The 24,926-nt window shown below is 42.9% G+C and overlaps 1 protein-coding gene across 11 annotated transcripts in view; it reads right to left on the bottom strand.

Annotated features, from left to right (window-relative positions):
• Window positions 1–198: 198 nt before the first annotated feature.
• The window catches only part of madd (MAP-kinase activating death domain), a 65,968-nt gene continuing 41,240 nt past the window's right edge, over window positions 199–24,926 (bottom strand). For 4 of the 11 annotated variants that reach the window (XM_015953888.3, XM_054732243.2, XM_054732245.2 and 1 more), the window contains 15 exons: window positions 21,235–21,338; window positions 21,036–21,119; window positions 20,492–20,650; window positions 18,917–19,037; window positions 18,312–18,374; window positions 14,742–14,862; window positions 14,530–14,635; window positions 14,335–14,445; window positions 14,149–14,256; window positions 13,587–13,751; window positions 13,431–13,503; window positions 13,192–13,298; window positions 4,424–4,493; window positions 2,218–2,264; window positions 199–541 (listed from right to left, as the gene is read on the bottom strand). In XM_015953888.3, the coding sequence (XP_015809374.3) occupies window positions 428–541; window positions 2,218–2,264; window positions 4,424–4,493; window positions 13,192–13,298; window positions 13,431–13,503; window positions 13,587–13,751; window positions 14,149–14,256; window positions 14,335–14,445; window positions 14,530–14,635; window positions 14,742–14,862; window positions 18,312–18,374; window positions 18,917–19,037; window positions 20,492–20,650; window positions 21,036–21,119; window positions 21,235–21,338 (1,553 nt within the window). In that variant the 3' untranslated portion in view covers window positions 199–427. The remainder of the gene's footprint in view (window positions 542–2,217; window positions 2,265–4,423; window positions 4,494–13,191; window positions 13,299–13,430; window positions 13,504–13,586; window positions 13,752–14,148; window positions 14,257–14,334; window positions 14,446–14,529; window positions 14,636–14,741; window positions 14,863–18,311; window positions 18,375–18,916; window positions 19,038–20,491; window positions 20,651–21,035; window positions 21,120–21,234; window positions 21,339–24,926) is intronic. The other 7 variants (XM_054732242.2, XM_054732247.2, XM_015953892.3 and 4 more) reach the window with 4 other exon arrangements.

Below are 24,926 nucleotides of genomic sequence, written 5' to 3'. Positions count from 1 at the left end.
TGTGCTCTGGTGCAGACGGGACGCCCTGCACTGTGAGGCTCTCTGAACAGACTGAAACTTTACAGTAAGCACATCATCACAGAACACAAGCAGAGGGGGGAGGGGTCACTGCAGTGAGAGTCAAGGCTGTGCATGGGACCTGCATGCACTCTGACTTGGACTAATCCCTCACATGGACCAAAACTGTAGGATGGATAGGAGACCTTCACACAGAGGATGAGGAACATCAGGGATGAAGGGTTGGAGGTATTTACACATCACACACCAAACATGTCCACACAGTCGGATCAAAAAAGCTTCCATCTACACATGAGGAGAGGGCCGTGTGCTTAGATTTAGTTTTGGGATTGTCATAAGTCCGAGACCCCATTTCAAGTAGAGGCACACCAAGGAGCTAGAAGGTGGGGATAAAAGCACAAGGTGTTGTCTAGCTAGGAAGGGGTCTCGGGGACAGCATCTTGGGTTTTCCTTCTCCCTCCTTCCCTTTCACTGCTGCCATGTATGAGAAGAGACACAGGACTGAGTAACAGATCTGATGTGCCTGCAGAGGAAACAAAAACAGACTTAGACACTGGCACGTGTGTGAGCAGGCTCCTGAGTTCACTTAGAAAATAAAAAAGATAAAACACCATAACTGCAGAACGATGTGAACATGACCTGGTCAGATTTCCTGGTGTTTACTTTCTAAACTGCAAAATTTGAACCTGGAGATTCCTACTGAACCCTAACGAGTCATTTTTTAGTGTTTTATTAGTTGCAGTCAGAACTCCAGAGTTCTGGTTAAAAAAAATCCTGTAAGAGGCAACTTTTCACCGGTTCACTGTCAGACCGAATCAAAGATCCTCTGTAAGGTCACACGCACAGGCCTGGAGGCTGCTGGGAAAACGAGTTACACGGGCAAAACATAAACTACTTTCCAGCAGAAGAAGCAGTGAATCGACAAGGTCTGGACAGTTTTCACTGGACCTGAACCAGGATGGATCGTCACCATTTACTGAACGGTGAATTCAGATTTTTATTGCAACTAAATTCTAAAGGAAACAAAGTGGGCCATGCATGAAACGCATAGTTGCAGTTACTGCTGCACTAGAAGGTCAGAGCAGGAACAGGAAAGGTTCTCATGTGTAATAAAAAGTTCTTCTAGACTGTTTACGTACCTGCAAACTCAGCATGTGCAAAAGGTGACAAATGTGATTGTATTATGTAAATCAGCACGCTGAAGTAGTCTGAGAGGGAAAACAGACGCATTTGCTTGCAGAGGCAAAGTGGATGGGATGATCGCTTTCTGGTGAACGAGGTGGATCAGTTTGATGCATTATGGGGTTAATTAGAATGACACAAAGGACCCAGTGTGATGTGCATTAGATCATTCAGTCATTTTAACGCTGATCAAATCCTTCTGGAGAATAGCTGTGTCTTAATTTAGTAAGGCTGTAGCACACTGCTGGCCAACTCTTACCAGCAAAAATATTAATGATGCTATGCTGGTGAAGGTCCTCGGTCATCCGGGTCATGGCAATCCAAATGGGTTTGAATGAAAGCAACTGGACTTCTGGGACGGTCAAGCTTATTAGCTGTAGTTGTCTATTGCCGTTTAACAAGCTTCACGAGCAGAAACTACCTCATCAGGGGTCGGGAGGAGGGGTTAAGCAACAATACAGCTTATAACCTTCACACTCCCGTATTCCGGTAGGGATTAAAGCTCCTCGGAGGAGAAGATAAATGTCTTCAAGAAACCAAAGAAGTCCAATTGCCTTCATTTGAACCCTTTTGGATTTATGTTGCTAACATTAGCTTTTAACAGGGTACTGCTGGTGTTTATGGCAACTCCAAACATTTCGAACAAACTCAACTAGAAAAAAAAAACACGAGTCTCTGGAAACAGCTGTAAAGGAGACAAATCTGATAAGGCCCTTGATAGATGCCCGTGTTATTTAGTGTTGGTATTCGATTAGAAAAAGCTCCAACAGCTGTGAGACGTTAACGCAGCAGTAGTTACAGCGCTGTGCGTGCTCCTAAAAGTGGCAAGTTTGCAGCTAGGTGTTTATTTTACACCAGTAAGACAGGAGAGAGTAAAGGTTACATTAGGTCCTGTGTTTGTGAGCAGTCCTAACGTGTCACCGATCCACCACAGATACCCCCAGCAGAGTTAAAACATCCTCCACCATAACGGAGCCCAAAGGTATCAAACCAAAGATAAGAGCTGACAGGACTCACCATGGGCGTCTTGTACTTGTGGATCACCACTTCTTTAGTTTGAGGAACTATGTCGATGTAAGAGACAAAACAAAGAATTCAAAGGCAGCAGGAACCGTGATGAGTTCATGTCAGAGAGCTTTGGGGAGTTTACAGGGTGGAACTTTCAACGAGGTGCAAAATGAAAAGTGGGCCAAGAAAGACAGCGGTCGAACAGCAAACCTCCGAGTTTCACAAGACCAAAGGAAAGACTGGTGGCCGACTTCAGGCCAAATTGTTTATGTTTAAGTCACCCAACACAGTGACTGTTTGTGCAGGTCAGATTAGAGGTTAGTCAGAGGTCATGAAGGAAAAAAGGCAACGCTTTCGTGGCCCATTAAACCCAAGTGTCCCAACAACAAACTGCAAAGGTTGTAGGACTGATCAATTAAAACAACAAGCAGGAAAACCAAAGTAAAGGACACCCTCCGCTCTCTAACTCCTGTGGAGCAGCTGAGAGGAGCTAGGATCCTGTCTGACTTTTCATTAGTAACTGTGAACCCATAGCAGAGATGAAGAGGCTGACATCTGGACAGATGTTCAGGGCAGGGAGATGTTAAGTCCCTCTGCTCAACCCCGTTAAAGAAATAAAAGCACAGACAGAGGAGGATGAGCACATGAGGAGTGATGTGATGACAGAAGCAGAGGGAGACTTGGTACAGAGGAGGAAAATGAATAAGCCGATGATGCTGTAATGGGATGAGGAAATAAGTGGCACGCTTTTAGTTTGAAGAAGAAGAAAGGTGACGACACTTTACCTGCTGGAGAATGAAGGTTTTCATAGTGGCAAAGATGAGGAGCAACATTACAAAAGCAGCACAGAGGCACGGCAGTGACCCAGCCAGGCCCTGGCCCAGGCTCCTCCTTCTCTCTGCTCTACTGCTACCATCACCTCCACTCACCCTCCAAAGGCTCCAGGCCTCAGCTTCACCTTTACACATTCTCTTAAATCAGCAAACCAGAGAAAAACTCTGTTTCTGAGAAATACTTACGTTCACTTGCTAATGTAAAAATTCAAGAGAAATACTTGAAATAATCTTAACTTGCACTTAATTCATTATAGATCGAGTTGTGCCTCAAGTCTGATGATAATTACAGTTTTACAGCCGGGCGAGAGCACATTTCACATCTGACTAAGCCATTATCATTTTGACTTTGTAAATGATTAAAACTGATTACACACTATTTTTGTGGCTTTTAAATAATAAAAACGAGCTTTAAACAGCTGAGGACATGGATGGAAACACGTTGATCTGGATTACGTCCTGCAGCAGATCCTACAGTAAAGATCATAGATCTGATCATTAACACTGACCGTTCAGTTAAATATAACGACCTTAGGATTTAAATATGTCAACATTAGCATAAACACGATGTTTTAAAATATTTTTATCTACAGGAACAAGGAGATGATCATGATTAAATATTTAAAGGTTGAATACGGAACATGGACACCATAGCAACATCTAGTGTGTGGATGATGCAAATGCAACAATAGAACAAGGTTTCCAGCTGTCGGGGTGTTGATTCACTGCCGATACGTGAAGTGACCAGCCAGCACCATGTCCAGTGGCGAACTGTACAGGGTACATTTACTTTACAACAGTATTTAGCGTTAGAACATCTTCTGGGCTCAGAAACAGCTGCTTGACTTGTTGAGTCTTCCATTTTGGGTAGACTTTTTTACGTAATGGTGCCCCCTAAAGGCTGGGAGATGTAAACATCAACCCAGTGTTGTGCCTGTCAAAATAAATAGTTGAATATTTTAAAATTAAAACATAGCTTTTAAAGGAAATACTTTACCTTCATTCTGCACACCTCTATACTCTGGAGGTATGATTTTAAAAATATATAACTTCTTCATTAATTTTTCCATATTCAACCTTTAACTTGGTTTTTAAAACTTTTTATCTGTCCCCCTAATAGATGATCAAAGCCATGATCTGTTTAGGAGTCCTCCGCTTGGCCTTCTATCTTCCTCATCAGCTAAATCAAGTGTAATGGAAGCCACTGAGTAGCAGAAAACTTCATCCTTCACCCCCTGCACACATCAAAGGCTCTGACTTCCTGCAGCAGAGAAACTATCCAATTTAGTGACGCTCTATAAGCTCTCGTCGATAAATTAGCCATGAAGCTGAGTTACTGCCGTGCCGAGTACAGGCCTAGAATCAATAGATGGTGTAATTACCAAATTCCTCCAGGACAAAGACTCCCTTCACTGTATTGCACTTTTTAATGTGACTCAGCTCTATGAAAACCTAAAAACAAACAAAAACAAACAAAACAAGACAGAACATTATTAACTAAACAAGACCGAATGAAGAGTTCTTAGTTTTTAAAAGAAATTACCAATGTTCGATACATTTCATTTAGTCTGATGAAAGGTTAAAGAATAAAGAAAAACAGCTAGACGTGGAATGCAAGCTTTGGCAGCTAAGAAAAGAAAAGAAAACACACTATGAGAAGTTTCCATGACCAAACGCATAAATGGGCAATGGGCAGAAATGCATTTAGTCGGCTCTAATCTCAACACGGATCAAAAACAGTCGGATTTAATGGAGAAATGTAGCTGAAAGTTGTGGTCATTTCTAAAAGATAAGCATTTTTATACTCAAGAGATGCAATATGGCCCATATGATGGATACATGGAAGTTCCACACAAAATGAAGACAAAGACAAAGAATTAAATAAATTAGATTTGCCATACAGCTACGACAGTAAAAGAAAGAAAAACAGAGAAAGAAAAGGAAACCCAAGAAGATGTAACTCTAATAAGCAAACACAGCAGAGGTTGTGTACCTTCCGCTCCTTGCAGGGGGAGAGAGCATGGGAGAGAAATGGTTTGGATTATTATCGGACAAAAGGGCACAAACACTCAACGACACTCCAAGAGGATGCCATCCACGGGAGATTCGTAAAGATTCTGATCAAGAGTCTAGCTGAGAAGTTAACAGAGCCAATAATGAAAAATCCATCAAAAAGTTGATTCTGTCCCAAAAAAAAAAAGAATCTAACAAACAGAAGAAAAAAAGAGAGGACTAGAGGTTTGAGAAATGAATCCAGCTTGGTTTTAGACATCTCAATCCCCCAGAGCCCTCCATGCCTCCTCCTCCAGCAACAAGGGCTGGCACCAACGCCATGCGCTCACGCAGCAGAACAGATAAATGAGGGCAGCCACTAATAAACAGGAAATCCTTCTGGGACTTATGATGTCATGCCTGAAACGCTGGAATGAGCCACATTAGGTCCGGAGAACACCACAAGATTTTCCGACCATTTTGAGACAATTTGCCACTTGTGCAACAATCTTTTGTGTTGTGCTTTGTGTAGTATTCAGGGGGTTACGAGAGGCGATAAAAACCTGATGACTAGCTCCCAATCAGCAATAGGGAAAAAAATCAAACGTGTTTGAAATTCTACTCGTCCTTCGAGAAGGTGCTGAAGCACCGCCACGACCCAAATCACACAGAGCATGCGCCAACGCGTCTGCCCAGCCAGCAAAGTCCATATGCTTTGTTTAAGCACGTCCAGCCATTCTAGGGCTCCTGCAAAACTACCTGTTTGTTAAAGCAGAAAAATGTAACTTCCACTGTTTATCCATTTCCTTTTGGGCTTCATCACCTACCCAAATCAGATTTCTATGGATTCAGACAAAGTCTCAGCAATCTATTACCTCACACCCACAGAAAGAAAGCGACAAGAAAATTCTGGTCAGTTTTCTCATCCAGTATACAGCAAGACCCTGTCCTGATGGTCGTTTGGAGCAAGTTCTGGTGGCCCACCCTGACCAAAGACACCAAGGAATGACTGCACACCCCTGCTGGTCTCATGTCAGCATGGATTTCATCACCGCCCTCCCCACCTCCAGGTCATAAGGTCATTCTCAACATTAGGAATCTCTTCTGGTTCACATGGTCCTGCTGGAAAAGATCCCACTGTCAGGATTTTGGCTGCGGTCCGGGTCCGAGAGGCGTTCTGTCTTCATGGTCTGCTCCGGACATCATCTTAGATCAAGGCCTTTAGTTTGTTTCTCTTGTCTGAAGGGAGTTCTGCAGTCTGCTGGAGATCCAGGTGAGTCTGTCCTCAAGCTTTCATTTGAAGAATAACGGACAAACAGGAAAGATGAACCAGGAGATTGCTGTGCAAAGATGATGCCACCATGTGGGCTTAGAACCTGCCCCGAGTTGAGCATGTCATGAATTTCCTCCCGTCCAGCACAACTGACATCTCTCCCTTCTATGCTGTCTATGGGTACCAGCCACCAGTGTTCTCCGTTCAGGAACATGAATGAGTCCCCAGGGCCCATGCAGCAGCGCTGCACTGCCAGTGTGCCTGGAGGTCAGCCAGGAGTTGCCTTCGTGCCACCTCTGCCACGCTAGGTAAATCACAGCCAGACTGGGGCTCCTGTGGGTGGGGCCAGGCAAAAGGTGTAGCTGCCCATGCGGGATGTCCCGCTGAGGATGAACAGCAGGAAGATGGGTCACAGATTCATTGGCCCCTGCCCTGTCTGATCAACTCAGCAGTGATGCATTTTTCTGGACTGTAGGGGGTGGGCAATGTCCTCCACCATCTAAAATCCGGACTCTGGGACAGAGGGCTGCAGTACCTGAGGAGGGTTCCATGGCCAGGGACACCCTTGATGAGTCGCTCATCAGGAACATCCTAACGCACTGTCACGACCCAGCTCGCCCGCCTCCATCTCCATGACCATCACAGCCTGGTCCTCATTAGTTTCTTCTCACACACCTGCTCACCCCAATCATGATTATGCCTCACCTGCTCCTCCAGATATATTAGTCCCTCCCAGCCCGCAAGTCTCCACTGCATTATTGAAAGCCTTGTCAGTAGATGTCCAGCGTTCTTCCAATACCTGTCTTCACATTAACGATCTCGTTCTGCTCCTCAAACTTCCCCACCTTACCTCTCCCTGTTCTAGATTATCCACAGACCTCTGACCCCTTCACGACAACAGGACTTTTATTGCAGACCACAGCCTCTTGCCTGCACCCCTCTGTTGTTCCTCTGGATTACACCTTGCTGATCCACTCCCATGGGGCCAACAACAATGAGATCAGGTCCAGACTTTAATAAAGCTTTTATAAATATTTCTATGTTTGGTTTTCTTTTTTGGTCCAGCAACATTTTAATTAAAATAAACAAAAAAATAATTAGATTTCCTTAATTAAAAACCTTCTTAGCTTGATTTTTTCCAGTTTATTATTATTATTATTATTATTATTATTATTATTACTACTACTACTACTACGACTACTATTATTGAGGTCTTCTAGTCTTTCTGATATGGTGCACAGTTTCAAAATAAATGCCTGAAATAAAAAAAACAATGCACCTTTTAAAGCAAAGGAAAACAGAAGTTCAAACAATAATTATTTGCAGAAACATTCAGCATTAAGGATTGTTTCACCTTGGTTATAATTCATACAGGAGAAAAGCAAATTAACATTACTTTAACAATAAAAGGAAAACAAATTACACTAAATTTTACACTGAATTTAAGATGCAAGCTGATTATTTCTGTCTATTTACAGTTACTGCATCATGTACATGAGGATTAATCAGATTTCAACCATTTGTTTCATGAATGAATAAACAAATCAGAGATGCATAGAAAAGTAAACCAGCTAATAATCAGAGCACCTTCTTCGATTTCCACTTTTGCCTTCCACCCGTTTCATTTTCTGCTGAAGCGCCCCTGGCAGGTGAAGGAAAAGCTTCACCCCGGGATGATGACAGCAACAAGACAGCGACACTGACATCGCCACAGAAAAGGTATGTGACGAAGCTCTTCTGAGGCAGTTCAACTCCGACACTGAAGAAGATGACTTCAGTGGTTTCAGTGCGCAGGAGGATGATGAATAAACTAATCAATAACTTTTCTGTTTTGTCTGATAATGATCAGTTCAGTTATGTTCAATTAAACTACGTTTTCAATTCAATAGACCCTTTTACTGTTTGTAAACAATATGACGTCAGCGAGAATGCGCGCGCAGCTTGGCAACAGAGAATGGCGTTGTGTCAGGCTTTATAAAGCTACGCTGCGGGATTATCACCAGCAAATCTTGAATGTTATATTATTAAACTCACTTTAACGAATGGCAACAGACTCCTGGAACCCTGTGGCATTACGGAATGGGTGGAAGATGTAGTTGCGTGGCCAGATGTCCAGTGGCCCGATATATATACGTTTTTAGTGGAGTGGCCCAGTAAGTACACACGTGAGACGCTACGAGCATACAAATCGTTAGATGCATACAACTATGTTGTCTGTGGCCACGTACAGAAAGTAAAATATCACGACATAGACTCTGAGTTTTGCGTCTTGAAGGCAGAAGTCCTTCCTAGCCAAAGACAAGGACACAAGACTGCTATGTACGAGGCTTGGGTCATAGTAAACAAACCAGAGAACTACGTCTTCACAGCCAACTGTACCTGCATGGCAGGGTGAGTATAGCATAGGTTTCTTTTTTTAGCGTGCTCAGAGTACAATCGTGTTAATTTTAGAGAAATACAGTTTATACTAATATGCAGTGGGAAAATACAGATGAATTAGAATGAAATGTTAATTTGAAGCATGAAATAAAGCGTATAAATTTGTTTAATTCTGTAATTTTGATGTTCCAGACTTGGGTCATGCTGCAGCCACGCAGCAGCAATTTTATTCAGAGTTGAGCTTTGTGTTAGGATGGGAAAAACAGAAAACCTCGCCTGTAAATAAATAGACTGCTTAAAAGCAAACCAGCAAACGCAACTTACTTTATTTAATAGAACACAGGTGAACCAGCTTTCTGGTGTAATCTTAGTATATAATTACCTTACCTGATATAAAATGGGCGCTACAAACTCGAGCATTTCGGATCGTGTTTTCAGTCCAGTTTTCATCAACCCTTTTGATGGCCTGCAGCCACAGACGCCTCCGATTTTGTTGAAATGGATATGCTCCCTTCGGAATTCTGTAAAGTTTCAGTCCACTGCTTGAAGAGAAGCGATTCTGGCATCCATACACGCAACAGCCCGACATTTTTATGTGCTCAGAACTTCAAAACAAAAGGTTTAAAACGCTGTTTTAGTATTGAGTGTGAATGAGGAAGCCTTCACTCTCGTTGCCAGGCTGCGCGCGCAACTTTTGATGACGTAGGTAGTAAAAGGGTCTATAGTAGTGGTGTGCATCTCTACCTGCCTCACGATTCGATCTGATTCCGATTATCTGCCTAACAATTCGATTTGAGTCTGAAATGCATCACGATTCTTCACACAAACATTTTCATTACTTAATAAAAGCAGTAGAATAGTTTTCAATTTCTTTTTGATTTCGAAATCCCTGAAAAACAGAACATTCATCTATTCACTATAGTGAGCAATAATGTTTAAAGTGTGCTGCCTATAATTACTTAAATAATTCAAGAAATAATGTTTTTGGTAGAGCAGCTTTAAGATAGAATACTACTGAACTTAAAAATGGTAAACAAATACTGTGTTAAGTGATCCTTTCACATCCAGGATCCCAAAACCGAAATTAGCCCAAACATCCGATTTAAATGTAACGGGTACATCTTTGATTACTGGTAATGTTGGCCCTGCATCCCTGTCCAATTGCTTCTAGGACAACGCAGTGCGCATGTCATTGCAACTCAGGCCCCAGAAGTAATTATAAAACCTCAAAATGTTATTGTCCTCGCATAGACATAGACCAGGGGTCGGCAACCTGTTCCCATCAAAGAGCCATTATTACCCATTTCCCACAGTAAAGAAAACACCGCAGCAGCCGCGGCGTTGTGGGCAGGGCCTACCATCAGACAGCAGCCGGTACCGGTCGCTCGTGTACGTCAAAGTTATCTTTCATAAGAAGATAATCAATAAAACGATTTATATAAAGTGGATCCAGAAGTTGTAGCCCGTCTCTGCCTACAATATTTTGATATTTTTCACCCTGTTGGTGGTTTTACTGAGCAGGTGCCACTTTTGTCATACGTTTCTTTTTAAAACATGTTTAGACTGTTCAGAATACAAATCCAGGCTCTGTCACGTTTGATTGTTGTAATTAAACTTTGTAGGTGGGGGAGGTCAGAAAAGGATCCGATCAATTTGTTTTTCCCTCATTTACAGTGACGGAGATAACGGCGCAGTGCGCCTGGCTCTGGTGTTAATCAAGTTTAATTATATCTATTTTCACAAGAAAACAGAACAGTTAAAAGCAGGGCTTGTGTTGTGTTGACCGGATAGTTCCCGTTTTTGACTATTTATCTTGACGGGGAAAGAATAGAAAGACCCCGACGCATGCAGATGAACTGAAACTTTATTCGTTTCGCGCAGATGTAGTTAAATCACTTAAGAAAAGATTCCCATCTGAGCTGGACACTGAGCTCAGCGAAACTCGCTGTCAGCGCGTACGTACGGCGCACAGTGAGCTGAAGATGTGGAGAGGGGCTTGGAGCACGTCGCAGAACCAGGGAGCATGCGGGAAGATTCCTCCGACTGAAGCGAGACTTGTCACTTAGAAAATGCTCCCTGATTATGAAACTTTGGCTGAATAGCGCTTGTTCCTGTCTCCAATGTGGTGACACATCCAGGAGCCGTCTGAGGAGAATCCCAGAATCTCACATCCTCTTCAGCTCAGGAAGTGCCTATGATTACGCACAAGCGTGACGCGTCTACCCGGTCTCACAGTAAGACCGGGTTGGAACTGTTCAGATTTACGCAGACAATCTTTACATTTAGAATTGGCTTACAGATGTAAAATTAATGCAGTAAAATATAAAGCATTTTATTTAAATATCCAGTCATTATTTTACAAGCACAGAGAGCCGCATCAGATGGATGGAAGAGCTGCATGCGGCTCCAGAGCTGCGGTTGCTGACCCCCGACATAGACATAGGGAGAGAATCTCATTATGTCACGTTGCTGCATCGATGCGGAATCATGCACGGCTGAATCGCGATGCATCTTAGAATCAATCATTTTTCCCACCTCTAGTCTATAGACATCTGCGGCTGTTAGCCCGGTGCGGCTTATAGAAGTACAGTTCCATGTTTTTTTTTTAACTTAGTAGGTGCGGCTTATATTGAGGTGCGCTCTATAGTCCGGAAATTTCAGTAATTTAAATTAGATTATTGCTAACCCGTACATAATAAATATGTCACCTTTTTAGCAGTAGAAATTAAATGCTGTTAGCTTTTCCAGTAGCTTACTACTGAACATGTAAATGAAATACAAGGAAGGAGAGAAAGAAAAAAGGTTTCCCTAGCTATTTTAAAATTTTACAGTTTAATCCAATTAATTGATTAATGAAGTCGAGACCCCATCCGATTCATCGGTGATCCAAATAATAATTTGTCGCAGCCCTACAGTCAAGCTCAAATTACGTTGTTTTACAGGACTTTGTGTTATTTACATGTGTGCATATACCAGCTGGGAAAGAAAACAATACTGTGATACAGAATGACAGCTATACTCTTACTAGCCACTAGCTCATCGGTCCTGCAGAATGTAAACTCTACTTCTCTGAACATAGACCATTCAGAGAGCTATTTAAACGGGTTAAATGGCGATTAATTATAACGTTTAAGAAGAATGTCAGAATGACCTAAATGTTCTTTTAATTTAGGAAATTTGTGATGCACCGATTTGAAATTTTTGGGCCGATGCCGATATTGATTTCACAGTTAAGGCCGATAACCGATATTTGCCGAAATCGATAATACTGACATTAATGCTTCTAAAATCAGCAGATTTTGTCTAGAATGAAAATGATTAAAGCTGAATTTATGTTATGTACACACAACACACACATTTACTCTTCTGAGACGATTACAATCACTGTCACATGACCAAACAAATACACAACACCCCCTTCCCCCTCTGAAACAGATAAACAAATGGAAACTAGATGGAAGAAATATCGGTTTTTAATATCGACCCAGTTGTTTTTCACCGGACAGATACGATACGTTAAAATAATGACTAACATCGGCCGATATTGATGCTGCTATTCTGTGCATCCCTATCGGAAATATTTTGTTTCCACGTCAGGAGAGACCACAGTATGTGCCAGCTGTCAAGTCGCACCGCGTTTCTCACTCTCATGCCCCTACAATGTAAACAAAGGCTCAACAAAAATATTCTCGATACAAATCCACAACTAAAAGATCACACATGTAAACTGTAAAGCAAAACATGTGATTAAATCAAATGATTTTCTTGGAATAAATGTCTAACTGGAACCATGTTGCCCAGCTCTGTCAGGTTTATTACACAATAACCTGTTTTCCATCATAATGAGCCCGACTCAAACCATCACTACCTTCACAGGTGTAAAGACAAAACATGACGATGTTCAAGGGTCCAAACTCAAATCAAAAGCTGCTATTATTAAGTCAATTATTAATGAAAAGTCTTTGCTTAGTTCACCTGTCTGACTACTGTCACACAATACACACACACACACACACACACACACACACACACACACACACACACACACACACACACACACACACACACACACACACACACACACACACAGAGACCTCATTTCCTCCAACACGGTACATGAACATGAGGTCTGAGCACCACAGATGTGAAAAGAAACGTGAGCAGCAGAATGTGTTAGTGTTGTTTAGGACAGACATGCAAACACAAATAAAAACATAAAACCAAAAAGAAGCAAATCTAAAAAAAGAAAGCTAAAGCACAAACAGAGAATCTTCCTCTAAAGAAAAATGTCACATGAGATGAGTAACAGCCAATCAGCTACACTGTAACCGTTTAATGGGCATTTTGATGGCAATAGAGGAAGACGCCACATGATGAAAAAAAAACGCCACAGAGGCAAACGGGAGAGACGAGCAGAGAGGTGGACAGGATGGAGTGAATCCTCATAAGTGACTGGTTGGTTCTCATGCTCTTATGTGAGATGAGAGGCAGGTTGGACGCTCTTACCTGGCTGTGCATGAATTTGAGGTTGATTCCTTCCAGTGTCACCTGAAGAAGGCCGCCTTCCCCCGTCTTCATGTCCTGGACCGGGAACTCTCCACCCAGCTCTGGACCTAAGCCGTAGCACGAGAAAGTTTAACCACCAGGTGTAGATTTGGGTTTTTTATTCCCTTCTTATTCTCTTAAACCAGTGATTCCCAAACCGTGGCTCCCGAGGAGCTAAATTATTTAAACTAAGTCTCTACCTGGTTTAATACTTTGCTGTCTTGCTGCAGCCCTTTCCATGCTGTCCTTAACACAGTAGTAGAGTTCACGACACTAGAATGGAGAGGAGAGCCATTTCATCTCGTATCGGATTTCCTGAGCAGGTAAAGAAAAAGCGCAGGGCGCACAGCTCTGACCTTTTTGGTATAGAACTTATTGAGCTGCGTCTCCTGGCCGTTACGTCTCCACAGACACAGCACCTTAGTCTTGGGGCAGTAAGTCATGTTAATGAGCTTCTCATACCACCAGCGCTCATAAACAGTACCGATGTTGCTGCGCAGGACTATGCAGTCATCGCAAACCTGCAAACAGGAAGAGGAAAGATGAAACTGCTGAAGCTAGGCTTGGAGCTACATTTCTCATCAATGATGATTCAATGACGTCAGCCTAAGGTGGACAGGTGGACCGACCGACCGACCGACCGACCGCACGCACGCACGCACACACACATCGAACATCACATTCATTTCCAAACAACACAGAGTTAGTCCTGATAGATTGTAGAATTTATAAAAAAAAATTTTAAACGATCCCAACTCTCTCTTTTCTTGTCTCAAGGTCAATACAGAGTGTTAAATGAACTCCCTGATGATAAAAACAACCTATTCTTCTGATTATAACAAGTGATCTACTTACAGTATATTAAAATACAACTCTAGATCGTTACATCACTCTATTTCACTACAGTACTATACCAACCTCCATAAAGAAGATGTCTCCAGTTGTGTCAGTGCCTGCATGAACAACAAAGGTTTGCTTCTTTATGTGGCGACTTCCACTGGGCCTGATGGCCAGCTCGCGACCGTTCTGTAAATATAAATGAGAAAAGGTCCTTAAAATACTTACAAGTTGATCTAAGTGAATAAAAAGAGGGTTGTTATTCACCATGTTGGGAAGTTTGTCCAGTATCTCATTGATCTCTTGGCTGTACGTGAGGCCAATGTGAGACTTGCCCATCAAGCGCCTCACTTTCTTCCTGATGTCATTTTTAGTCACCTAATCCAACGAAAGCATCCACGTTTTGCAATGTTTATGGATATGAAAGCAAAAAGACAGGTAAGAACAAGCAGGCCTCCATACTTTCATCATGAGCATGTACGCTATCATGTTGTGCAGTAGGGTGGCCAATAGTCTGTCTTCATCATCCTCCAGACGCTTGCGATCATGCTCTCCCAGTGACAAGTATCTGTGTTGACACAAAAATAACAAAGTTAGAAGGGATTACAAAGATACACTGAAGAGATCAAAGTGATTTAGGATTCATATAAAAAATGAAACGGATCTATCTGAACCTTTCAATCATCTCCTGAGGACCCTGGTCCATCCCCATGCCCTCACGCTCCAACATCACAGCATCTAAGAAGGCATCCTCCCAGAACTGCAGCTGGTCCCAGAGAGTGGAGCGCTCCTTACCTGGATATGGGAAGAGGATAGATGTGCTTATTTTGTTTGCTAACTAAAACACATGGATCATGCGTTTTTCCCACTTTTGTATAAACACACAAAAGCTCATGCCTAAATGCTGCTTTGTTTTAGTAACATTTTATAATTTTTCAGGCATCACAAGCCAATAAAATCTGGAAGAATTCACCACCTTGACCCAGCTCAGTTCATTTCTGATGATGAAGTTTTTTGGACTGAGCTAAATGTATGCTACCAGCTGCAGAATGAGCAGATTACCAGTTAATTTTGTTTGCTTTGACATTACAAACCCAATAACCTACGAGGATAACTGTAGCGTGTGCTGTAAAGGGAATGTAAACACACAAGGGTTTGTGGCTCCCCAGCTCTAGTTCAGTCTAAACAAAAACAAGTGAAGTCCTCCTTGAACCATCACCTTATCGTGGTGGAGGAGTTTGAGTGCCCTAATGATCCTAGGAGCTATGTTGTCTGGGGCACTTTGTGCCCCTGGTAGGGTCTCCCATGACAAATGGGTCTTAGGTGAAGGGTGAGACAAACAACGGTTCAGAAGATCTTTCATGGACGTAAAAAAAAGAGTCGGAGTACTCAGCCCGGAGGGTTACCAGGGTCCCACCCTGGAGCCAGGCCTGGGGTTGGGGCCTGTGAGCGAGCGCCTGGTGGCCGGGCTTTCGCCCATGGGGCCCGGCCGGGCCCAGTCCGAACCCGATACATGGGCTCATCCAACTGTGGACCCACCACCCGCAGGAGGAACATGAAGGGTCCGGTGCAGTGTGGATCGGGTGGTAGTCCGAGGCAGGAGCCTTGGCGGTCCGATCCCCAGACAAGGAAACTGGTTTTTGGGACATGGAACGTCACCTCGCTGGCGGGGAATGAGCAGGAGCTTGTGGCAGAGGTTGAGCGGTACCGGCTAGATAGTCGGACTCACCTCGACACATAGCAATGGCTCTTGAACCCAAGTCCTTCAGAGGGTTTGGACACTCTCCTTTGCTGGAGTTGCTCCGGGTAAGAGGCGGAGGGCTGGGGTTGGCTTTTTGTGTGTGTTAGGAGACCTGGGGATGGACTGTCCAATCTTGGGGGCAGAAGTTGCTGAGGTAGTCAAACAACTACACAGCGGTGGAGCCCTGGGGGCGGATGAGAGTCGTCCTGGGAGATTCGTCCTGGGTATCCCAAGGCTATGGATAATATAAGGCTGTCGTGGTTGACACGTCTCTGCAAACATTGCGTGGTCATTGGGGGCAGTTCCTGTGGAGTGGCAGACCGGGGTGGTGGTCCCCATCTTTAAGAAGGGTGACCTGAGGGTGTGTTCCAACTATAGGGGGATCACACTCCTCAGCCTCCTCAGCCGTGGTGTGGAGTGTGTCGAGTTTGGTGGGAGGAGAATCTAGTCTCTGCTTTTTGCAGATGATGTGGTCTTCCTAGTGTCATCCAGCTCTGAACTTCAGCTCTTGCTGGGTAGGTTCACGGCCGAGTGTGAAGCGGCTGGGATGAGGATCAGCACCTCCAAATCTGAGACCATGGTTCTCGACCGGAAAAGGGTGGCTTGCCAACTCTGGGTCGGGAGAGAGGTCCTACCTCAAGTGGAGGAGTTTAAGTATCTCAGGGTCTTGTTCACGAGTGAGGGTAGGAGGGATCAGGAGATCGGGAGATCGACAGGCGGATTGGTTCGGCATCTGCAGTGATGCGGACACAGAGCCGATCTGTCGTGGTGAAGAGGGAGCTGAGCCAGAAAGCCAGGCTCTCGATTTACCGGTCGATCTACGTCCCAATCCTCACCTATGGTCATGAGCTTTGGGTAATGACTGAAAGAACAAGATCGCGAATACAAGCGGCCAAAATGAGTTTCCTCCGTAGGGTGGCCGGGCTCAGCCTTAGAGATAGGGTGAGGAGCTCGGATATTCGGGCGGGACTCGGAGTAGAACCGCTGCTCCTCCGGATCGAATGGAGTCAGTTGAGGTGGTTTGGGCATCTGGTCAGGATGCCTCCTGGACGCCTCCCTGGGGAGGTGTTTCGGGCATGTCCTGCCGGCAGGAGGCCCCCGGGTCGACCCAGGACACGTTGGAGAGGTTACATCTCCAATCTGGTCCAGGAACGCCTTGGGGTCCTGCCGGAGGAGCTGGTGGTGGTGGCCGGGGAGAGGACGGTCTGGAGCTCCCTAGTTGGGATGCTGCCCCCGCGACCCAGACCCGGATAAGCGGAGGAAGACGATGACGATGACAAAAACAAGTGAGGCTTACACACTAGCACTGGCTCCACTCCACTCCACTCGCCCGTTCAAGCCTGGTCACATTCGTTCCACACTGCCTTAGGAATGCGGACGTGACTGGGCCCATGGGTGTTCTAGTGTCTGTGATGTCATTAGCGCATTTCTGAGCACATGGGTGGGGCAAAAGAGCACGGAGAAGTCTGCGGTGTCTCCATTATTGCACAAAAGTGGCCTGAGCAGTCTTACAGCACTGTGTGTGTGTCCTCACAGCAGTTAATAAAACGGCTTCAGTCAGAGGCTCGTCAACTCCACAGCATCCAGAATGATAATGAATCATGCATGCAGGAAGCCCCTGCAGGCTGATTCTATCTGCCAATCGGAGGCTCCCCCTAATTGTATGTGTGATGTTGAGCTGGCCAATCAGCTGGCAGTGAGTGTGTCAGCCCTGTTCGGCTCCAAGCAGACCGCCTCGAGAAGAGGGCTGAAAAGACGTCTGGTTGTGCGTGGGAAAAATCCAGGGCTGCATAAATGAGAAAACTCCCAACCCGGTCCAGGCGGAATGGAGCTGATGCTAATGGTCGCCCCGGTCAGTGCCATTTTTCAGAGGAGATTCTCCAAAAGGAGAAATGCCAGCTTCAAATATTGGTTAAGTGAAGAGAAAATAGGAAATGATCCTGCTGGTGACACACACTCAGGAGCTGTGACAGCAAAGCTTCTCAGAGATGAAACGTATCTGCGTCAGATCAGGTGATTGGTCTCTCAGCACAGAGTGTCTGACTGTGTGTGGTGGGTTACTTCATGACATCATGTAAGAATCAGCAGCTTCCAGGTAATTCAAACGTACAATAACGTGTAAAATAGCGACGAAAGAATGTAACAGAGATTGAGCCCTAGAGTGGCTGGCTGCAATACAGGTTTTAAGGGTTACCGCCTCCATTTGAACAAATGTTAGTTTTCTAACTAGAAAACTACTTATAAGTAATAATAATAATAATAATAATAATAATAATAATAATAATAATAATAATATTTAAATGATGCACATCTGAGACATTTACTCAGACACCTGTGTGCAGGGGGGTCATAGCTCAACATCAACATTAAACACAGATAGACACATTAAAAATATCTTTTACATCACATTAACGACTAAACAAAGAGCCTGAAAATGCGCGCGCGCGCACACACACACACACACACACACACACACACACAGAAGGCAAGAGATCAGCCCTACTTAGAGAAAAGGTTTCCATGGCTGCATCTTCCAGCTGATCCCAGACGGAGCTCTTATCCCGCCCTGGAGGAATTTCCCATGAAGACCAGCAGAAGGGAAGAAACGCAGCGAGAGCAGGGCAGGGGAGGTTAGGCAAAGAGGTGTGAGTGGACAAAAACAAGAGCAGAGCAAGCCCAGGCACATATCACAGGAACAAAACAAAAATTATTACAGAAAGCATCAACATTTACTCACTGCAGCCTGTAACCCACATCTCGCATAAAAGTTATATTTTTTTCAAACTGTCATGCAGAAGAATAATGTTGTTGCTGAGATCTGAGGTGACAAAACCTCAAATCAACGTAAAAGCTTTTATGTTGGAACTTGTTCAAACAGAGGAACAAGGAGGCTGTGTTTGTGCTGTAAAACTCCTGTCTCAGAGTAAGCAGCAACAGTTAAGGGGGGGTCAAATTCACAAGGACAGGAAGGAAGCACACAAGCATCCTGATGGCTGTTTAGCTTTTTAACACAAACAGAATAAACGTTAGTGAAGCAAAGTAGAACAGTCAGCTCCGGGAACACACAGAACGTTTCCTATAGCCTGCAGTGACATCACGAGCACCTACCCAGAAGCCCCTCAAAGAGATAAATCCTCATGCTGATGTCCTCCATGGGCTGTGCGGGGGGCCCTTTCACCATGGCTGCCACCTGCTCCTTTGCTCCTGCTTTCAGAGTGTGAGTCTTTGCCTGTAGAGAAAAAACGAGGTCAAATTTACAATTAAACTCGTTCTACAATCACCACTAATCAGCGTAACTGCTTGTGTGATTCATCACTTTAAGTCATTTTTCTGTTTAATCAATTATAAGTTATTGTGGAAATGTCCCAGCGAGGAACACCGTTTGTACAAATCATTATTTTTAATACTGACATCTAAATAAAGCTAATTTACTAAGTTTTAGCTAACATAATTTACTGTTGTTTGTGTCATCGTTTAAAAGAACATCTTGTGTTTGATGTGGTTGGGATAGCTTAGGGAAGGGATGTTTGATAACAACTATTAAGTAAGTAAGTAAGTACATTTTATTTTTATAGCACTTATCACAGACATAGAATCACAAAGTGCTTCACATAGATCTAAACAAAATAAAACAAAGTCATGAAATCATAATGATCTCAAAACAGAAATAGATTAACATCAGAAAAAATAAAGTCATAAAATTATAATATTTCATAAACAGATGAAAGATGATTACAAATTTGAGTTAAAAATAAGAAAATAAAAGATTTAAGTAAAAGCAGCTTTAGCTGTTTTTGAAGTGTCCAGACTGTCAATGCTACGTTAGGAAAAATGAAGTTCATTCTTGAGTCGGGTGCAACAGTCTGGAAGGAGCGATCACCACAACTTTTGTATCTGGTCTTTGGAACTTCTAGAAGGTTCTGGTGTGTGGACCTGAGGGCTCGGGTTGGAGCATAAGGCTTTAACAGTTCAGTAATATAGGGAGGAGCCTGACCATGTAGAACATTGAACGTTATAATCAGGATTCTAAAATGAACTCTAAAGTTAACGGGTAACCAGTGATGTGTGCTCTGTAGAACAACTGTAGAAGGAAGCATTATAAACCCAACAATAAGAAGACATTTGTCATTTTACTGGCAGATGAAACACTGGAACGCATGCACACACACACACACACACACCCAGAATAATAAAGCTTTTCTTCCAGAAGAGAAATTTGTAACTCCATTGCTGGGTGTGTTTGTTACCACGTACCAGTGGTGTGTATGGCATGAATCTGGAGTTCAGATATAAATCACGATATGATGTATGGTGATCCTAAAAGCCAGATGATATTTGGAGTTTTTATAACTGAATTTAACTGGAAACTCAGGCCAGACACTTCAAAGTCACATCCAGTATCACCTCAAGATCTTGTTTTTCCATAAGAATGACAGTGGTAACAAGTGCTGCCACCTAGCAGTTGGAGTTTGAATTGCACCACACAAAGAAATATAGTAAATGTTTCTCATTCAAAAAGTAATAAGCTGCTGGTAACCATCTATCCAGTATAAAAACAAAAAATACGGAAATATTTTATTGTATTAACATTTTTTTACATCCTATCAAGTACAATAATAAACATTTTTAAATGACTGTGAATGAGCCATTAGCTGAAGTACATCTCCTGGTTTGTTTACTCACAAACACTGAGCTTGTGGCCGGATTGGTTTCAATCTCGCTGTCAGACAGCGTCCCTCTGGACTGGGTCAAATGTAGAGCAGTTCTTCCTCCGAGGCCGTCTCCTGCAGTGCTGCTCAGATCACTGTCTGCTCCAAGAGTCTCCCCGGAGCTGTTGCTGATCTACAATCATACGGCTCAGAGTAAGAACACCACAAACACAGCTGTGCTCGACATGTAGGCGCTTTAGTACTCGTTTTCACAGATAATCAACAATTACGTGTTTAAAAACATGTAATTATGCACCTGTTACACCAGATTTTTGGCTTAGCATTTACACCTGATACATTTTCTGAAGCAATGTGTGTCTTTATTATTCTTATTAGATCATTTCACAATTATGACTCCACAATAACAGGTTTCATTTGTAAGGGGTGCAAAAATGAAGCTACTTCTTTATTCTCAAATGGAGAATGCTTTTTAAAAGTTAAATATGATGTAAATGTATCCCAGCAACTGCAAATGGTGCATCTAACAGTGCATGACATGTGACTTGGCCGTGCCCTACCACTGTGCTGGCCTCCGAGTCCTGGCTGGTGCTTCTAGTCAGGATCGGTGGTCCTGAGCTGGTCACAGAGTCCGTGTCGCTCTTCTAAAAGGGAGATTTATTAAAAGGAAGAAATCAGAAGGGCAATTAAAAAGGACGTCTACAGCTTGTAACATCTCAACACAGACATCAGACTGCGGCCAACATTCGGCATACAAACCTGGGATCCAGATGCAACACTGAGACCACTGTCAGCACTGATCTGTGATTTTTTCTCCTCTGCATCAGCCACCTGGGGGCGCTGCTGCTTTGTTCCTTCAGATCCTGTAAAAAGCACAGTTATCAGCCTCTGCTTCTCCAGAGAACCACGTGACCTGCTTACCATATACCACCTCACTCAAAGGCAGCACAGAAACTGTGACACCACATAATTCTGAAGTGCCACTTTAACATGTATGCATAGAAAAGCACACTAACCACTACGGTTAGGCAGATGACTCAAACGCAGGAAGAAATATATTTTATAATATGGTTTTTAAATTAATAAAAGCCATCTTCACACATCAAAGAACCAAGGAGGCAAAGCTGAAAGGGTGATAACACATTACAACTGGGAAAACATTACAAATAAAAAAATAACAAGTGCGTGACATTAAATCTCAGTCAGAGCTGCAAATGTGGCTCGTTTAACACCAAAAAAACAGCAAACAGACACAGGCAGTTAGGCATGCAGACAGATGGTCGGTAAAGGAGACATTTTCTGTTTCAAGTGTGACGGTTATCCCCGTAGGTGGGTGTGTGGCGACACACACATCCGTCCATCTGGTTCGCACTTTTGGTGACATTTAAACTAAAATGTTTCGTAAAGCTTTTATTGCATCAGCAATTATAGACAGCTGGCTGCCAAAACAAAACGTACACAAAGTCACTTGAAACTGGAAAAGAGCACAGTTATAAGAGCAGGACAGGACAGCAGCAGTTCATTTCTGCTCATCTTTGATGCATGGTTGCAAGGAGAATAAAACGCTGTAAAACATAATCACATTTAACTTGAGCTTAAAGGGGCCCATATCATGGAAAAACCCATTTTCGGAGCTTTTTATCATGTGATATTGGTATTCCTCATGAAAAAAATACAAAAACAAATAAACATTTTGGCTGCATTTTCCCGTTTCAGCTGAACATTTTTTGTTTGACTTTGGAAATCTTGTAAAGCATCATTGGAAACTAGTCTCGTCATCAGGCCCTGCTCCTCTCCCGGAAGCTAGTTTCTGGTCTGAAACCTGTCTCCCCTGGCCAGCACACGATACGTGGCTTAGGCGACTGGCGTCATGTAGCGGACTTGGTAGTCCAGTGGTTAGAGCGCTGGGCTGGCATATAGTTTTGTGCAAGTTCACATCCTGGTCTAAGCAGTTTTTGTTCTTTTTAGCTACACGTGCCAATATTATGTTTTCAATCCTTTATTGATCAACTATTTAAAACTGTTAAAAAAGAACTACAGCATGGAATTAGAGATACGACACATCAAAAACACACCTAAGATGTTTAAAATATAAAGGCAAATCAGCTTTTTACTTCCTTTGCTTATTTAGCTAGTGTGAGTCCATGTGAGGAAAGCAGAGTAAATCAACTAAAATGCTGCTTGGACACAACCGCATTCAAAGATCTTTAGAGACACTAAATATTTTTGCAGAATACGGTATTATCAATAAATCTAAGATATAAAAACATGGCTAAATGATTTACTGCCGACACCACCGGGATTCAAACACACGTTAGCACATGGCAAAACTGAGATAGCAGACCATGCCTTAACCATGGAACTACCATTACCAATATAGCAACTGGCTCACTTAAGACGCTGTCGCAGGCAAGTTTTGTCAGAGCATGGGCGGAGTTTCACTGAAACAAAGTGTTTTATTTCTGGGTATAAATTCAGGATGATGAAAATTGCTCATATTTAATATAAAGGACACCTCAATAGTGCCAACGATAATATTTTATCATACACGGTGCCTTCCATTGCTCTCAAAGACTTAAAATAACATGATATGGAACCTTTAAACTTGTGAATCTTACAGAAAATGTATAGTTTTTTTATATTAAAAACCCCAAAACAAGTTGTTTGACTTGACATCAGAAATATAATAAGAAGAAAGACGTCGTCTCATCTTTACTTTCACAGGTATAAATCTGTGTACAACCCACACTAGTTTAAAATACATTTAACCTCATTTGAACTAAGATGTGTGTATCTGTCAAGTAACAGTAATGAGCTAACCTTTTTAACCAGATTTTATCGTAATGTTGTAATAAAGTTGTCTTAAAGCTATAATGGCAAATCCGCTAACAAGCTAGCTTTGTTTCATGCCTCTTGACTCATTGCCATTGATGACTTAAGTCGTCATTTACATTTCTTTTACTGTGTGAGCGTCGGAACGAGTCCCCGCACTGTGAGAACAAGCATCCCAGCTCTAAAGCCGATCTTTATCCGCGTACGTCACACATCACGTGATCAGGAAGCAGAAAATTTAAGTGTTAGGAGATCATTTTGGGCCGCTGCTGTAAAAAAATTGAGGCACGAACCGGAAAAGCTTCTGCAGATCACAATTCAACTACGGATTATGAAAGAACGGATAACGCTCGAAGCGCGCGGATTCTTCCCCATGTAAGAGGTGAGTCTATTCTTTGTTTTGGTTGTTTGGGCATTGACATCATCATAAAGCGCAACATTCTGTGACTCTTAAAAAAACTGTGAAAACACTGGCAGCGAAGGGCTTTATTGATCAGGAAATGGCTGGCAGTGAATGAGTTAACGTTCTAACATAGTATTGCTTTAAATATATTGAGATTAAAGAAAAGGGAAAAAATGAGCAACGTGGGTCTCTTGCCTTTGTCTAAAAACCTCAGCTAAAAACACGGCTCGGCCCAAAACCAACGGTTGGACCACCTGGTTGTTTGTCTCATCAAACTTCTGCTCATCCACATTCACCTGGGTCCTCCATTCATGATGCTCTTGCGCATCCTGCCGCAGAACACCACTGGTGTGAGAGGTTCTCCACTCAGTAATGTTCTGTGTTTGTTTTTAAAAGCTAGCTCATTCTGCAGATTTGCCATTGCAGCTTTAATCAACAGTTTGTGAATGTTTCTTTGGAACTGAGCTGCTTTTTAAACTCTGTTGTTACATCCAACAGTAAAAATAATCCAGCCGTGATGCAAACAGGACCTGAGAGACGCATCATCTAGCGTGTGGAAGTTTTCAGCTTGTAGTTTGCTGTAGTTTATATTTTCTATTGATTTGACTTTTATCGACAAGTCGTGTCGATAAAAGCGTCTGCAGATCTCATTTACAAGTTTTTGGTTATTTGTCAACAACTCTGGTCCAGACCTTTAGTTCAGGAGTTTTAAGCCTGAAAGCCTCATGTGGTCAGGGTCAGGAGGCTAACTGAACACTGACAAAAATGAATCCTGCATCCTAATTTTACTGTGTGTGCTGCATGTATGCATGTGTCTGCTCCGTCTTCTCGATCCCCAGTGAGTCGTGGCGGATGGCTGCTTGTACTGATCCAGGATCCTCTGGAGGTTTATTCCTGTTAAAAGGAGAGTTTTCCTCTCCACTGTAAAGTCTTTGACACAAGTCAGTGACTTGATGTAATCTGTTGTGTTTTATTACATAGGAAACTTTTAACTAACTAGAATAATAAACTGAACTCTGCACTGATATGTAGGTTAAATTGGAACGTGTTTACCTTGTGAAGTGCCTTGAGACGACGGTGCCATATAAATAAACTGATTTGAAATTAATTGATTTAAATATGAAAACGTTGTTACTGGACTAAAAATGTTTTTAACAAAGCAGCAAAAATACAAAATAAATAAAAAAAAATCCCAACAAAGTCTGACTCTTTGTGC

Source organism: Nothobranchius furzeri, chromosome 9, assembly GCF_043380555.1.
Source record: "Nothobranchius furzeri strain GRZ-AD chromosome 9, NfurGRZ-RIMD1, whole genome shotgun sequence".
NCBI classification, from domain to species: domain Eukaryota; kingdom Metazoa; phylum Chordata; class Actinopteri; order Cyprinodontiformes; family Nothobranchiidae; genus Nothobranchius; species Nothobranchius furzeri.
This window is presented reverse-complemented; position numbering and strand designations above follow the sequence as displayed.